Source organism: Cydia fagiglandana, chromosome 16, assembly GCF_963556715.1.
Source record: "Cydia fagiglandana chromosome 16, ilCydFagi1.1, whole genome shotgun sequence".
In the NCBI taxonomy this organism is placed as follows: Eukaryota; Metazoa; Arthropoda; class Insecta; order Lepidoptera; family Tortricidae; genus Cydia; species Cydia fagiglandana.
Window position 1 is genome coordinate 9,313,200 of NC_085947.1, and position 17,674 is coordinate 9,330,873.

Genomic DNA, 17,674 nt, shown 5'->3' on the forward strand with positions numbered 1-17,674 from the left:
CACTTCAATTACTTACTTGTCCCTAGAGTTTAGCGAATTAAAATATTTTAGGGAATACTCAAATCCCAATCTCAAATACAATAATTTAAAAAGTGAAACATACCTTGTACGAATGAGGTCATTAATTCATGGCAGCTAATAACTATTTCATGGTAATGATTTGGCAGCCCACACGAAGATAACAGAGCAGTCAAATCCATATAAGACACTGTCTGTGTTAAGCTCGCATCCCAGTCTTCAGATCTCAGTAAGAAAATTTCAACACCTCTATTTCTCATTGCCCTTGATATCTCTCCGTATTTCGGGTCCATTGTGAAAAATACCCTAAAGTTCGGATGAGGTACAATTTCGCTCATCTCCCCTCTTTCGGGTATGCTCAAAACTCCATTCGGCTCTAACAATCCATTCAAACGGTCTAAAACTGCCGCCGAGGTCAAATTTACATTATCTAGAAGCAGCCAGGAACCGTTAATCAAAGACCGAACAAGGAGCGAATCTATCCACTCAAATTTACCGCCGGCATTTACTGAAGTAAGCTTGGACACTTTGGTTTTTAAGTTGTTCAATTTGGTTACAGTTTTTTCAATCATGTTTCGGGTGGCGTCATATTTCTTATTGCATTCCAGAAGTTTTTGACAGTGATTTAATAGGAGTTGGATTTTATCGTTGAATTTCTGTGTATCTGCTTCGTAGCTATTGTTAGCGCCGGATTGCAGCGCCTTGTATTGATTCAGTTGGCTCATGAGTTTATTCAACTTCCAGTCTTTATTTGGCTGAGTCAGCCACATGTTGCGAACGGTCTCTATAGTAATAGTTTCTATTTGATCGTACAAAGTTTCAAGATTTCTATTGTAATCCACTTGTTCAAATCCACCGAGTAAATCTGATACATCCATGGCCGACGTCACTGGTAAAACTTGGAGGTCATTGCCCGTTAAGTCGGCTAGTATCTGAACGATACTGCTTTTGCCAGTAGCCGTGGGTCCCACTAATATTGACAACCAGTTCATTTTGACACTTTGAGCTAGAGCTTTGAGTGTTGGCAACTGATTTCTAAGAACCTGGAGATTGGTTTCAAGCGAGCGTCTGTTTTTAAAACCCTTCTCAATATTTCGATCTATTGCGACATCTCCGATTATAATCCTCTTATCAGTGGCGTCAAATTGAGGGCTGCTATCGCTTCTTGGATACTCGGGAGAAAAGAATTCGTCATAACTTTGTATCATCTTCTCTTTGTCTTCAGTGGTTCTCATGCGGTTCACATAGAGCATGTCGACAAATTTGCCTGGTAGAGGATCGTTGCCGTTATTTTGTTCTTCGATGAGAGCTTCACACCACCTCTGAATGTCTCTTAAGTTCATTTCCCAAGGACCGCCTCTGTGTGCCCATGATTGGAGCTCAGTGATCTCGTGACCAATTTTGCAATTAAATTGGACAATCCTATGCAAGATGTCTTTGGGTAAGCTTGAGTATTGGGACTCTACGATGTAAATAAGATCTTCTTTGGTCAATGTGTCGATGTATACTTGGGTGAATCTGTTTAGGAAGGATACAGGCAAGCCACGACGCGCGCCACCTTGCTTTAAAGGGTTTTGGCAGGCGAATAATTTCGTTTCTGCTTTCACTTTAAACGTCTTTCCTAATTCTGGAATAAACACCTCACCTCGGTGATCAAGACAAGCATTTAAACCTTCTAATACTGGTTGAGGAGCTAAATTCAATTCGTCTAGTAGAATCCAGTCACCGTTTTGCAAGGCGCTCAGGAACGCTCCTTCTTTGAATGTAAATGACCCGTCTTCTGTCGGGAGATCGGTGCCAAATAAGTCTGTTATATCCTGCAAAACAAAATAATATTAGAAGTAATTTTAACAAACAAAATTAGAATTCCGAAGGTACATTGATACTTACAGTTTGATCGCTGAGATTAATGCGAACCACCTTATGTCCTGAAGACTTAGCAAGAGCTGTTACTAAGCTAGTTTTTCCTACGCCCGGGTTACCTTCTAAAAGAATGGCTTTATTGAGTTGCATGCCTCTTAACAATCTTAGCGTATTCGATCCCGTAGTAGGAGCCGTAAATGTAAACTTTTGGTCCTCATCGGCTATGCTGAAATTCTCTCCCAATTCGATATAAAACGGCCGTACACCAAATTTCTTATGATCAGATTCTGCAGTGAATTTTGTCTGCTTATTACTTAGCATTTCTCTTAGACCCTCAATATATTCATTTCCAACAGCCTGTATTTGGTTCAGTAAGAAATCAATAGCCGTCTTGCGAAGAATGTATAAAGTTTCTGATTCAATATGCCCGGTCAGTGCGGTGCCGAAACAATCCAGGAATGTCATACACGCGCCGTGAACATACGCTTCAGGGGTGTCCAGTAGGCCTTTAGCAACTGTGACGTTGATAAACTGAACCCAGGCTAGTATGTCACGCAAACTGAACGGGAATTTATTGGTAACCTCTGAGTTTTTCAACCAATCTGTGAAGTCCAGTATAGAGGTACCAATCCCTGTACTGCCGTCTTCTTGATTACCCAGTGAAATACCCTTGTTCACGCTTTTTTCCAGAACGCTAAGTAAGTCTTCTCTAGAAGATACGCTGTCACACCATATTTCAGTGAATCGGTTGCGAAGTGCAGGCGAAAGTTCCTTCTTACCGAAATCCCCTCCAGGGTTCATAGTTCCGACGAAATGGAAATTCTTTTGGGCAGTGATTACTACTATTTCTGAGTTATCCTCCATTCCTCTTTCAGCCAAGACAAGCTGTCTTTCAGGTTCAAGCAGTGAGTTCATTCTTTCTAACACACTGTCGTCTGCTAAGGAAATTTCATCGGCTAGAAACATTTGGCCATTTTCCATTGCGTTTATCAATGGACCGTCGACCCATTCGAATAATCTGCCATCGTTCTTGTATTGCCGTACTGGACGTAGACCTCCTAAGAAGTCCGAACTCTCTGTATGCATGTGACAATTGACTGTCAAAAGTTGAGTTTTTCTCAATGTCGCTAGGACTTGGCATATTGTGGTTTTACCACAGCCAGTTTCTCCAACCAATAAAACGGGCTCGTCGAAAGTGAAGGCTTTTGCGATCAAAACAGCCAGTCTTCTCATATTGTACGTCCAAACGACGTGGGAGGACTCCTGTAGTTGATTATTTAGAATTATTTCTAAGATACCTTTAGTTACAGGGGATGTCGTTTGGTGTAGGGTGAAAAGATTATCTGGGCAGACCTTCCTCTTTATGTGTTTTTCTATTACTTCTTCAATGATTCCTCTTTCATCAGCCTGTCTCACTTTACCAGCCAAAACAAGGTACCCTTCGTCTGCTATATGTTGATCCCAATCGTAAAATTTGTCTTCCGTTAGAATCTCTTTGGAAGCAAGCTTGTATCTCTGTCCCCATCTGAATAAATCTCTCAAAGTAATGAAGCCATCTTTGCCTTGAACTGCTGCTGACCCACGGCGTCTTATTTGCAATTCTGCCATTACAGCAATCATCTTTTTACTATACGTCGGAGGAATATGGCATCTTTGGTGCAAGATTGTTTCTAATTCTTTCCTTGGTATTTCATCAAAGTGCAACTCGACGAATCTGTTTCTAAACGCCCTTGACAACATCTTTCTTCCTCCGTATAATCCAGGTGGATTTTGCGTTGCGAACAACATAAAGTTGGGGTCGGCTTTGACGACTTGCTGCGTTTCTGGTATGAACAGCTCGCGGTTGTCATCAAGGACACGGTTAAGAGCTTCCAGGACGTCACTTGGAGCTAGATTAAGTTCGTCAAGAATAATCCAATGTCCCTTCCTCATTGCTTCGACTAGTACACCTTCTTTGAATACCAGCTTCCCGCTGGCATCAGTTGCATAAGACCCTATGTACTCTTGTAGGTCTGTATGCTCATGGTTGTTTATCCTCACGCAAAAGTTGCCCGAAGCTTTCGCAATATATGTAATAAGCGAGGTTTTTCCAACAGACGTATCACCCTGTAGCAGAACAGGAAGTCTACCTAAGGATACGATTCTCGCTATATCGCGGAGATTTTTTCGGACCGTGGGAGTTAAAATATAGCCATCTGGAATGGCTATTTCGAGCTTTCCCTGCGGAATCCAATGACCTTCAAAAAGTAAATAGTTTTTCCCTGGGATTTGTGGTTCTGGTATAAGTTGATTTAGAACTGAGCTGATATTTTTCTTTCCGATCACAGCCCTGTTAAAAAAAGGAAATTTGTTACTACGAATATTACTCTACGATATTAATAAAGATACGTTATTAGCGAGTAACTTATAATATGTCCTAGAGGGATATACTTACTTGGCAACCATGGCTTCCACTTTAGGATGCGATGAACTGTCCAACTGAGTAAGGAAGGACAGACAAAAGGCTTCGTATAGAGATCTAGTCAGTGTCCCGCATTTGGCTCTAGCTGCCGCCGATAGGGCTCTGCAGAGCGTTCTTAATGAGTAGTGAGGTGCATTACCTGGTAAATAGATAAAAAATATGTATATAGCAACAAAAAAGGCAGTCAATAAAAGGATATAGTCAAGCATATTAATTAATCTTTGCTTATAGCAACAAACTATAATCTGTATCTTTAGGTATTTAAATAAAAGTAAACAAAATCTACCCTCAAATGGCTCCTTAAGCCAGTTGAGGGTAGATGAAAACATTACATGATCAAATAATGTAGGTTAAAGTCAGGTCGTTCAGTGACAGATCCAGGCGGTTTTGTATTTGGTTGGTTAACCAATAAATGTTATAACTACCCAAAATGTACAAATTGTTGGTTCACTTTTATTTAAATACCTAAAGATACAGAGTATAGCTACACCGCGGAAACAAAGAAAATATTTCTATTTATGGATATCCTCACCTGCACCATCCACAAGGTTTAACTTCGCTTCTTTTCTGACGGAAGAGTAGAAGTTGTATATCCCTTCCAGCATCGGTCCACTAAGATTCATGTGATACAAATAATCCCCTATAAGAAGCATCAAATCATTCCTCTCAGTCAACTCATCTATAAAGAATTCCGTAAATCGATTCCTTAGTCCAACGGGCAGATCTTTCTTGCCCACATCTGTTGCGGGATTCATGCATGCAAAAAGCGTGAAATCTGGGTGTCTTTTTATGGGGACTTTATCACCTTTTTCAATCAAGTCAATGGTCTCGTTTTTGTCCTCTAAAAGACCGGCTAAGCACTCTAATATCTCAGCTGACGCCAAATTTATTTCATCTAGCAAAACCCAATGGCCTTCCTGCATAGCCTTGACTAGTGAACCTTCGATAAAAGCGAAAGTTAATTTGGAAGCCGCTTTAACTTGCTGGTCTAATTTCACAAGTTTATGACCAAATGCCAGCCATTTTTTCAGCTTTTTCTCACTCTTCTCATTCGTTAGTCTATTTACAGCAGACTTGTGACTCTGTTTCATTAATGCCAGTAACGCGCTCCAGCTTTCGCTCTTGTAACACGTGTCTATGTGGGATAGGAACTTTTTGTTCTTTTCAACATTGTAGTAACTTCGGAATAATTCTTCGAACTCGTTTCTGATTGGTCGTATCACATATTTTAAGTCCACCGGTTTGTAGCCGCCGAGTAAATCAGCAGAATCGGACTGCTGGTTCATGTTGATTACTACGAGTTTGTGGCCTGTCTGCCTGGCTAAGTATTGAACTGACGACGTTTTTCCAGTTCCTGTTTCACCAACTAATAATACTGGCTCGTTCGATGTCACACAACACGCGATTCTCTCCAGCAAGCAAGCTGACTGACGAGTGAAAGAAAATACTACTTGTTTATTATCAAAATCAACAGATTCTAAAGTCTTTTCCTTCCTAGCGACTTTTGCTCTTCCCGCTTCCAAGGAATTAGGATGCAAGGACACATTTGGTTTATGATGTTTGCAATAAAATTCAGATTTAGTCTCGATTATGCCTAAACAGGTGCCGACCTTTTTGGCTAGTTCTAGTCTATGTTCGGGCGACGCGATCGAGCAAGTGAAAATGTCTATGGCATCCTGGAGTACCTTTAGAGCCGACTCTGGGCTTGAAACGTCGAAACCCACGACGGATCTAGAACACCACTTAATTAAGTCCCTGGTGGAAATAAGTCTTGAGCCTCTCATGACTGTAATACTTGTATCTTTCTCAGGATTCACAGTTTCGGTTGTTTGCAAAGACGTGTCATGGCTGCCGACTGAGAACATCATGAACACTTCTATCATTCTTGAGCAGATTGTTGACAGACTTGGGTACAGTTTGTTTACGATTTCAGCCAACTCTGACCTTGAGAGGGGCTCGACGTTTATTTGAGTTAAGTGTTTTTGGAGTAGAGTACTCGAATTTGATATTTTCTTTTGGAATCCATAATTTGTGTTGACAGTCCTACAATCAAAATTAAAATTTATGTTTTTATCATACAGTAATCTAAACCTAAGATTTTTTTGTTAGACAACAACATACCTTTGTGTGACAAAAAGCTGAAATCCTGGTGTGACCGGCAAAGAGTCTCTATATCCTGGGACACAGAGTGCATTTCTCTCTAACAGGGAGCTCAAAGTCGACGCCACGTCTAGAGCGGCGCTGTCGATGTCTTCAAGCAGCAACCAGTGGCCATTTTGCACTGCCTAAAATTTACGTACGATTAAAGAAACTCACTGTGAGCTGCAATCGACTAAAATAATGAAGTAGGAATAAAATAGATGTACTTTCAAGTGAGGTAAGGTAACTGGTGACAGAGGGATAACTAGATACAATTTTTTTTCCCTAACTAATCTAGCAAGTTGAACATTTGAAGAGTTGAAAAAGTACACTGCTGTCAGCCACGTTCATATTATTGGGGAATATTTTCTTTGTCTAATGTTACCCCTCCTGTCCCCAGGTATCTTTTATACCACCTACCATAATGCTTTTCAACCTTGAGAAGTTGTGGACAGATGGTAGGATGGTAGGTATGGTAGGTGGTGGATGGTAGGCTTTTGATTTTATACCCTAACTGGATAGTCATCAAGTACCTACTTTTAAGGCTCCGTCACACAGGCGCGTTTTGCGGGCGGCGCGGCGCGTGAGCAGCGGGGCGCGCCGCTTTTACATATAAAACGCTCACGCCGCGCTCACGTTCCGCCCGGAAAACTCGCCTGTGTGACGGAACCTTTAGGCTGATTACGAAACATTTTAAGTGGATGTTTTCGTCATTAAAAAGGAAATTAGTAAATTTTAGAGTTTTTAGGTTGGTAAGTATAAAGAATAACAATGGAAGCTAAAGGTCAAATTATCGCAGTGCGTAATTACATATGTGTGAATTATTCACATCTTGACTTTATTTGGACACTGTGAATGTTAGTAATAAACCTAAATATCTACACATACATTTTTCCAAGAATCATGAAAAAAAAAACTATGTACCTACCTCAGTCAAAACACCCGGTCTCCAAACGAATTCTCCTGGTACATCAGTGCAATGGTGTGAACCCAGCAACATCCTAGAGTCTGTCTGATCTCCTAGTTGCACTTTCTTGAAAGCAACCCCTTTCCGACCAGTTATGGCTGCTAGATGCTCCACTAAGCATGTCTTGCCTGATCCCACTGGGCCCAGAAGAGAAACGGCTTTACCTGTGCAAAAGGAAAGTTTAAATCTAAAAGGATATTATCAGGATAGTTAATAATTTATTAAATAATACGAGTATGTTACACTGCCGGAACACAAATTAATAAAACCAATATTGTTGATTTTATTGCGTAGTTAGTGGAGCGCTGGTGGCCTAGCGGTATGAGCGTGCGACTTTCAATCCGGAGGTCGCGGGTTCAAACCTCATACCAATGAGTTTTTCGGAACTAATATACGAAATATTATTTAATATTTGCCAGTCGCTTTTCGGTGAAGGAAAACATCGTGAAACCGGACTAATCCCAATAAGGCCTAGTGTCCCCTCTGGGTTGGAAGGTCATCTGGCAGTCGCTTTCGTAAAAACTAGTGCCTACGTCAAATCATGGCCATAGTTGTCAGGCGGACCCCAGGCTCTCATGAGCCGTGGCAAAATGCCAGGTTAACGCCATCGCCAGGAAGAAGAAGAGATTGAGTAGTTCCATTTGTTGGGGCATAATTGATAATACTGCACTACTATTTTGACTCATTTCAAATCTTTGTTATACACGAAAAAATTAGGAAGTAAAAATTCGTACAAAGTGTAAAATTTGTACCTGCTTGATTAGTTCTAGAAATAAGCAAATAAGTACCTGATGCAACAGCCAATGCTAAACTTCTCAAATTATTCACTGTGGATTTGACGGGCACCAAGTTACTACTCAGCACATTACTCTTATCAAATAACGGAAGCATGATCCCATCAATGTTCACCACGCTGCAGTCTTTCAGGTCAGCATTAATAATGTCCTCTATGGTTGGTAAATCTATGTTTTGCATGTTGCATGCCTGTTTGGTGTCTTGGGCAGTTGTGTTTAGGCTTGTAGATAGCAACTTTGATTGGTGTTCCGTCATGTTCGTCAGAATGACCATACATTCTTTTACCATCCTGTAAGAGAAATATACATTCAAAGTTGTCACAAGATTTATAATAATAATAATAAAGCCATTTATTCCGAACTAAATTACAATATTTTTTTTCTTATAATATATCCCTCAGTTCGGTGTGCTGTAAGGCATAGGCCTCCTCCAACTGTCTCCATTGGGCTCTGTATGCAGCAACCCTCATCCAGTATGGCCCCAGAGTCAGACGGATGTCATCTTTTCATCTTGTGATTGGATGTGCTTGCTTTCTAGTACAACCTCTAGGGTATCATAGCTGTTTGCTCCATTTTTCTATTGGGCAGCGTAACATGTGGCCTGTCCATTCCCACTTTAGATGGTCAATGCGAGCAAGTATGTTAGTAATCTTTGTTTTCTTTCTTTGTCACAAGATTTAGCCAAACCTAATAAAGATGAGTGTGCCGGTGTTCATTATTTAAGCATTAAATATTTAACATTATTTAACATCAAATATTATGGCCTACATAGATTTTTGTCTGTTTGTCACAAAACGGGTTCAACACTTTTACTACTTTTAGTGTTAATTTCATTTATAAAATTTAAACTACTGAGACTATTGTGAATTGTACACACAATATTTTATATTGAATGTCCAATTAACATAATCAGTAAATGTTAAAATGTTTAAATATTCATGAGAAAATTATACCGAGCTAAACTAGAAATGCCTAAAAATCTGTTTCATAAATAATAATTGTTTTATTGAGTTCTGATCATGGAAACTTAAATGGATAAGAGAATTAAACATAAATCTCACCATCTTATCTCATCATTCTCATGGCAGCTGAAATTTGTTACAAAAATAGTCCAGTCCCACTTAGCAGCAAACTCATTCGGTAGTTTGTGCAGCAAATTATAGCAGCATTGGACTATGTGATAGTCCGTAATTTTTTGTCTAAAGTCCAGCAGCCTTCTCTTCTTGGGCGCCACATTGTAGGAGTCTTCATGGTGGATGAACACTTCAAACGGTGCCGCTGGATTAATTTCAAAGTATTTGAGGGCATATCTGAGGACAAACATACCAATAATGTATATATGTGTATAAATGATTTCAAAATATTTAATTTTTTACACTACATACAATTAAAAAAAAATATAACATACAGCTATGTTTCTTGCCCCCGAAAATGGACCCGTCTGAAAATCTGAGATTGGTACCCATTGCTTATGCCAGGGCTCTCCAAACCCCGGCCCGCGGGCCAAATCTGCCCTGCGAAGCATTCCAATCCGGCCCGCCAAAAGTGTTCCAATCCCTATCCATCCAATCCCCAAGTGTATTTTGTTTTCTTTTTTCATGTAAGTATTATCTTTTTTGGTGGTTCTTTTTTTTTATGAAACATCTAAGTTAAAGAAAAGGTGAATTCTTTTACTGTACTGTGTATAGAATGCAACTTACTGTAAGACATCAGGATGATCACTCAGCAGTGACAAGGCAATACAATATTCCAGATGATAGCTCTTCTCAGCGTCTGTGCAGGTGCCATAGTTTGAGCTTGCAAACACGGGTTTTAGAGGAATCTTAGTTGATACTAATGCCAAAAGAATGTTTGACAAGTATTTTCTAAATAAGTGTGCATCTTCAAACCTGAGGACATACTCAGATAATACTTTGATAGCCTCTTGAAGACCATTTGGTTTATCCAATAATGGCTGAAATGTTAAAAGATTATTTATTATACCGATGATATTAACACAAGCTGCTTAGCTAGCTATAATGTTTTGTATAAAAGAACTAAGAATTTCCCGTAACGGTCACACAAAACTATCTCCGCTGAAGAAAATGATCTTGCAAATACAATCTTTTTTACCATAGTATATACGAATGTTAAAAACAGAGTTTGGTTCCAATACTTACCGCAACATTATTGTGAATAGCTTTGTTTAATTCTGAATTGGTGGTTTCCAGCCCCAGCGCCTTTAAGGCCACTGATATATTCTTATACATACTTAACAGTTCATGAACAGGGATATATCACAAAACTTTTCAACAAAAACGTGCGCGATGTTCCGCGCCGGACGTCCACATGTTTTTGTTATTGACACTGACAGTGACATTTTAGACATGTATTGCAATGCAATATTACATTAGTCCAAAATACACTAATCTTAAAATACTTTGTAATAAGTCGTTTTTAATGGGACACAAGTATTACTTTTCAAATAATAGTCTTTTTTACGTTTTGTTTTTTTAAATACGTGAGCAATTTATATATTCTTTGGTATTAATTTATAGGATAAATTCCTGTATTGTTCATGCTTGATCATTAACTAGGAAATTTAAAGCATGGTTCGGACAAGGATAAAGGGTATGTTCAGAATTAGTATGTCAAGGGCTCCATAGATCCAAGTGATTATACTTGGTCAAGCAGATCTCGTCAGTAGAAAAAGGCGGCAAATTTGAAAAATGTAGGCGCGAAGCAGTGCGCGAAGGGATATCGTCCTATAGAAAATTTCGATTTCGTGCCTTTTTTTACTGACAAGATTTGCTTGACCAGCTATAATTTCTCTATGCGTCTTAGAGCATTTAACAGATCAAGCACATTGTAAAAAGTCAATGACAATCAACAAATCGCATAAGATTTCGATATAATTGTAACCAATTGGCAGTGGCGGATTTCCCATAAGGCACAGTAGGCCCGGGCCTAGGGCGGCGAAATATTAGGGGCGGCAAATTGTGACAAAAAATTCGCTGATGATAACAAAAAAATAACTCAAAATTAGGCCAGGCAATTCTCAAAAAAAAGGTACCTATAGAGGGAAATGCTTGAAACACAATTTTTGACTTTGTACCTAACTTTATATTTGGACTATCTAGGAGGTGAACATATCAAAAGTCCCCGGCCGTAGCCCTTGAGCCGGGGAAAGAGAGAGGTTTGAAGGTCACATTTTTCAGTTTTTCGCTTATATCTCGGAAACTATGCGTTCTAACAACATGATCATTATACAAAATTAAACAACTGTACCGCTATTCGGAACCTAATAATAATATTGAGAATGGCAACCCTGTTGTCGGTCGTATTGTCCTTTTCTAGCATATACGTCCCTCTCTCTCCCACACTCCCACCACACAGCAGTTTGCTTTTTGGCGGTTGTCGCAAAAACAAATTTCCAACTCATTGGCTTGCTGTTTTTCCATCTGGAAGGTCGTGAAGCTAAACTGCTGGTGAGTTTTTGAATTTGTACCCCAGTTTAGCTGACTATATTGAAAAACAGTTTCTAACGGCTTTTGCCGTTCGAAATAAATATTTAAATTTTGTGTCCTTTAAACTATCTAGCAAATAAGAACGATCCGGAATAATAATGTGTAAGTTTTCAAAGGCTGCCTGCGCGCATCGTGGCTATGCTAATGAAAATACTAAAACACATAATGTTAGAAAACACATCGAGCTGGTAAAGCGTGCACTTGTCACCATTAGAATTTAATTAATTTTATACCTACATTAAGTCTCTTCTGAGTCTTATTAGTTTACTTAAATCTTTGTGTGTCTATAGTAACGGTTGAAATTATAACACTTAAATGGTGATGTGTGGAGGCATACCCTTCAGTTTTTAAGTGATTTGTGTTTTCGAATACGAAAGGATCGGATAGTTAATACGTGTTACGTAGAACTAAGTATTCAGATAGAAGCTTATAGACGTTTTATCTATCCAAGTATCCTTCAGCAACTTGTCGTTTTATCCCGTTCCGGGTTAAATATAATATTGCAAAATGAATTTTTTGGTAATAAACTTGCTGATAAATAACGTGTACCCGCTTGGACGTCGACGAAGCCCCGCTTCGCGGGGCTTCTATTTCCGCTCTGAGGGACACAAGGTAACGAACAAACCTACATCGCAAGCATTGCATTTATTTTTGTGGAAAGTGAGTACTTCGGCAGTACGTAAACTTAAATCTGACTAGACAAAGAGAGAGATTAGCATGGCTCTGCGCAAGAATGTCATGGAAATCCTTAAGTATTTCGCTCCTTATATCTCTCCAACTAGATCTTTGATTTTGAAAAAAAAAAAAAATGGTTAAAATGTAGGTAGATAGGTATCTTTTTAAATAAATAACAGGTACTTACTAACAGTTTAAAAGGTTAAAGAAAAGAACTCTTGCATGTAGTTGCTATATGTGCTTGTATTATTTTGGATTTGAATAACTTCATTATTCTATATGTAACTACATACAAGAGGGTCAATCTTTAAGCCTACCTACCTACCTACATAAATAGTACCTACACTTGTAAACGTTTTAAATAAAATCGGAAGCCTGTGACTTGAAAGGGCATTAACGATATGGGAATCTTTAGATTGATTCATTGACGAAGACGCATGGTTTGCTTCATTCATATTGTCAAATTATATTCGCTAACTGTAGAGTTAAAGTTTAGTTATGGCAAATCTGCGCGTCACCGTGAATGACACTTTCTAAAAGTGCCTATTAAAGTAAATCCTTTCCCCTTGTCGAGCGAGGAACTCGCAACTAAGGGAATATTACCCATAAACTTCATTTGAATGATATTCTTAAGCCTATGTCTGTTATGGTTCCACCTGCGTAAGGTGTGCCTAAGAGAATCTGTTATTCAGTCACAAACTAACGTCAAGTTATTTGTGATGAAACCAATATGTTGTGTACCTATCTAAGCCTGCGCAAGGCTGCCATGTTTCCACCAGCGTAAGGTGTGCCAAAGAATCTTTGATTCATTTACAAACTGATGTCAAGTTATTGATGATGATATTACAACCTATGTAAGCCTGCGCAAGGCATGTCAGAAATTTAAATGATATGGTAATAACACAGGCTAGACCACAATTATAAATATATTAAAAAAAAAAAAATGAATATGTAAATACCTCCTCTTAGAGAAAGTAAAAGGGTTCTAACAAAATAATGTACTGGGTAAAAATCAGTCGAAATAGGCAAGGCTTCGTTATTCGAGTTTTCATTTTTGTTTACCAATCTTTTTTAAGGGTCCCGAACACCCTATTGGCTAAACCCAAAATTGGACTAATGAACATTTCTAAAATTATAATATAATAGGTATAAAATAACATAAGATTCCAGGCCTATCTCGACTCATTTTTATTTTAAAGATGAAAAAATCTTTGCACCCTAATACTTTTAAAATTGTGGTCTGGAGACGCTAAGCCTCATAATGTGGGTGGCATAGATAATACTAAGAGATTTAGTCACCTAAATTCTACCACAAGCCCAGGCACAATATTGATAATTAGAATAAGGTGTGGTCAATCGTCCAAGGTCCAGATAACTACTCTGTGGACTCTAATTAAATCAGGCTCACTTAAGCTCACGACACGACATAGCTTACGGTTCAATTCTGAAATAAGCTATGTTTAATATCACTCATGGTGTGAAAATAAAATTACAAGAGCACAAAGAGTCTGCTCAAGGTGTACAAAGGGTTCCGTTTAGCGGCCCTATGAATATCTAAAAATCTTTGAAGTCTATGCCTGCTATGGCAGACTAGAAATTAATATAAATTATATTTGCCTCGAGAGCACTAGTTTTTCAGTTAACATGTTTAAGAGTACCTACCTATGAGGTACACGATATAACCAAGGTTACCTATTTAATTGTTATATTCCTGACTGGCATGGTATAGGAAAATTGTCATGTGCTGCACAAGCATGTTAGAAATAAAAATATACAAAACTGACCTAACGGGGCGTTTATGAATGATTTATTTTACACCTTTATGTCTGTCTTGTGACCCTTGAAGATTTGAACCACCTTGATCGTAAGTGCTCCTATGCACAGATTAAGTTTATTTTAAACTACCCATGCCCTAATCTCAAGGGCACGCGCTTCTATGCACGGACCAAATATTGTTATCACTTAATTCACTTATCATTATTCATCATAGTTTGATACTATACGTTTAACAAATGTACCCACCGTGGAATGTAATGTACCCACGACATAAGGTTTTTAATAAACAGTGACTTAATGGTTTGCACGAACGGTTCTAACTAGTATAACTTCGGCGGTCACGTCTAGGGCATGACCCTCTAGTTATCAATTTATACAAAATTATAGCATTGTGATACGGTTTGCTTTGCACAAAAAAAATGGGAAACAGGCCTTGCGAAAAGGCGAAGCTATTTTGAAACGCGAGTACTTTTCGAAAATACATTGTAATAGATATAAATATGTCTTTGTCGTGGAACAAGTACACCCAAACAAATGCAGTCATTTATTATAATATGTTGGCAAAACTCTGCCAAAGAGTTATATAGTCTGTCTATACAGTGTAACCAAGGCATCAATGCACATGAATCTCTTGAAACATGGTGGATCAATTAATTTACACCCTGTCTGTGTCTTGCTCCTACCAAATCCACAAGTTAAGGACCTCAACCTATATATAGGTACCCTTCTCGTTCGAGACCTGTAAAAAAAAAAAAAAAATGTACACAATAATTTCATGTAGTCAAGTGTCGGTAAACTAGATCCCCACTACTTAGCGCTATCGTGAATATATATGCAAGAACTCTGTATATTGCCTCCCAGGAGGCGGGACGTTATTAGACTATCCTATATAGTAGGCCAGAGATATAGTATACAAAAGTACACTGGCCCAAATTCAGTAATATTATATTTCAGAATATATAATAACATTTACAATCTTGCTATTATTGAAATATAAACAAGGTACAGTTATCCTTAGTTCATAAGGAGGATAAGTATACCTAAATATCTAATAGATTCGACAAAGTGCTGATTCTAGCATTGGATGAAATAGGTCCCTCTTAAAGGGCCTCTGCGCTGTTGGCTTTGGGCCACGGGCGCCCGGCAAAAGGTCGGGGACCCCCTGGTTTCGCATAGTTATTGCAAATAATGTAAAATCACGAAATAAGTACATAAATTTGTATATCTACCGAATAGGGTAAATTTGTATATATTTCTATTTCTATTTCTATTTCTATCGGTTAAAAGCACCTATGCGATGAGCTAGGGTTTCGAATTAAGTATCTTATTCCTTATAATTTACACACTGAATATTCAGAATTAAGCAATGTCTATGAATAGTTTACAGAAATTAAGCCTCTTTAGCGGTCAGAACCAATAAAGTTTCAAGGCTTATGTCTACCAGTAGGCACCAGATAAAGTAAACCACTGAGAAATTACTCTTACTACATATATACAAATTAATGAGTAAAATTAAGGTTATGATAGCTAAACATGAGTTTAATTAGAATGACTCTGCAAATATCATTGATAAAGTTCTGTGGCAATTCTACATTAACCATTTGAACGCTAAGAACACCAAAAAGCGTCATAACTAGTGCTCACAGCGCAGTGAACACATGAGTGTTGTGGCTTAAGCTCTCAAAGTAACCTTCACACTTTCAAGTAAGGTTTATTTAGGTACATTGACTCGCGTTCTCGTTAGTAAAGCCAGGTAAAGCGTTTAAAAGGGTTAAATGCATTTTATAGCTATAACCTATAACAAAGTATATGGCTTACAGTCATTAAAGAAATTTAGTGATTCTCTATGACATTTCAACAAGTACCTAATTTTATTAACTTTGTGGTGATAGTGATATAAAGAATAATTAAAATATTCGTCTACTTAATCCCGAGGGATTCTGGAAATAAGAAAGGTCCTGTCCTTGTTATATTCCTGCAACTGCTTACTTTACTATTATAGATAATTATTATCAAATTTGATAATAATTGCTACTTATAAATAAAAACTACTCTAGTACTTTATTATTTTTATCTTCTCATACTTGAATTACATTACTCCTTATAACAGATGTTGTATGCTCCTTGAAGAGTAGACTGACCTATCACATCTTTTTTTACCCAGTTTTCATGTAATTTAAGTACCAGTATAGCACCCTTGTGGTGACTCACTTATTCTTTTGAACATTTATAAGTACATTAAGTACGTATATAAAATGCTAAGTTAGTATCATTATATAATGGAATATCAAATTGTATGCTTTACTAAATACCTCTCTCCTCACGGGTGTTAAAATAAAGGGTGTACTGCATAATTAATTAAACACTCATAATATAATAATATTACATATACATAATAAGTACATGTATAAATCACATTGGCTTGGCGTCTTCCCACCACCAGGCGATAACAAACACGTCTCAATATTATTATTAGGTTCCGAATAGCGGTACAGTTGTTTAATGACAGCGTTTTACACAAAAATAAAACGCTAATTAAATAACTTACCCTATTCGGAACCTAAAGTTTTAATCCTGCCTGGTGTAAATATGTATAATTTTGAGACAATGAGTTGGAAATTTGTTTTTGCGACAACCGCCAAAAAGCAAACTGCTGTGTGGTGGGAGTGTGGGAGAGAGAGGGACGTATATGCTAGAAAAGGACAATACGACCGACAACAGGGTTGCCATTCTCAATATTATTATTAGGTTCCGAATAGGGTAAGTTATTTAATTAGCGTTTTATTTTTGTGTAAAACGCTGTCATGAAAGTTGGGTAAATTTGCTACAAGCTACAATTTTTACGATATCTGTGGCCTATTTTATAAAGCTACAAGTTACAATTTACAAGCGGAAGTCTCGTTCTAACACATAGGGTTAGAAAGAGACTTCCGCTTGTAAATTGTAACTTGTAGCTTTATAAAATAGGCCACTGGAGGGCCCTCCACACTTGTACGCGAATCGCGGCGCGAAGCCGCGAACGCGAGTGTGGCGTCGATTTCGCATATTGTTGACGCCTTCGCGCCTTGTTCCCCGTTTATAGGGTTCCGTACCTCAAAAGGAAAAAACGAAACCCACTCGTGCGCCTGGCTGTCCGTCTGTCACAGCCTATTTTCTCCGAAACTGCCGGACCAATTAAATGTAAGTTTGTGACCCAAAGATGGACGTGTAACGTAAATTAATGAATTTTAAATATGGAGGCTATTTTTGGGGGTAAATGAGAAAATTTAAAAATAAACTTTTTCAAACTATATCGTGTTACATATCAAATCAAAGAGCTCATTGTAAGAATCTCAAATATATTTTTTTTATAATTTTAGGATAAATAGTTTAGCAGTTATTCAAGAAAATAGGTAAAAAAATGTTTTTCTTATGTTTCTTTTTTTGTTTTTTTTTAATGTTTTTGTAGGTACCTACATAAAAAGTCAATGTTATA

The 17,674-nt window shown here is 38.0% G+C and overlaps 1 protein-coding gene and 1 long non-coding RNA gene across 2 annotated transcripts in view; one reads left to right on the forward strand and one right to left on the reverse strand.

Moving 5' to 3' along the window:
- The window catches only part of LOC134671931 (midasin), a 42,574-nt gene extending 32,009 nt beyond the window's left edge, over positions 1–10,565 (reverse strand). The window contains exons 1-10 of the mRNA XM_063529799.1: positions 10,402–10,565; positions 9,943–10,196; positions 9,304–9,552; positions 8,237–8,532; positions 7,410–7,612; positions 6,464–6,627; positions 4,875–6,385; positions 4,316–4,481; positions 1,909–4,210; positions 104–1,835 (exon numbers count right to left, since the gene is read on the reverse strand). Of these exons, the coding sequence (XP_063385869.1) occupies positions 104–1,835; positions 1,909–4,210; positions 4,316–4,481; positions 4,875–6,385; positions 6,464–6,627; positions 7,410–7,612; positions 8,237–8,532; positions 9,304–9,552; positions 9,943–10,196; positions 10,402–10,491 (6,967 nt within the window). The 5' untranslated portion in view covers positions 10,492–10,565. The remainder of the gene's footprint in view (positions 1–103; positions 1,836–1,908; positions 4,211–4,315; positions 4,482–4,874; positions 6,386–6,463; positions 6,628–7,409; positions 7,613–8,236; positions 8,533–9,303; positions 9,553–9,942; positions 10,197–10,401) is intronic.
- Positions 1–17,674, forward strand: part of LOC134671955 (uncharacterized) — a 346,096-nt gene that overhangs the window by 8,400 nt on the left and 320,022 nt on the right. The window lies entirely within an intron of this gene.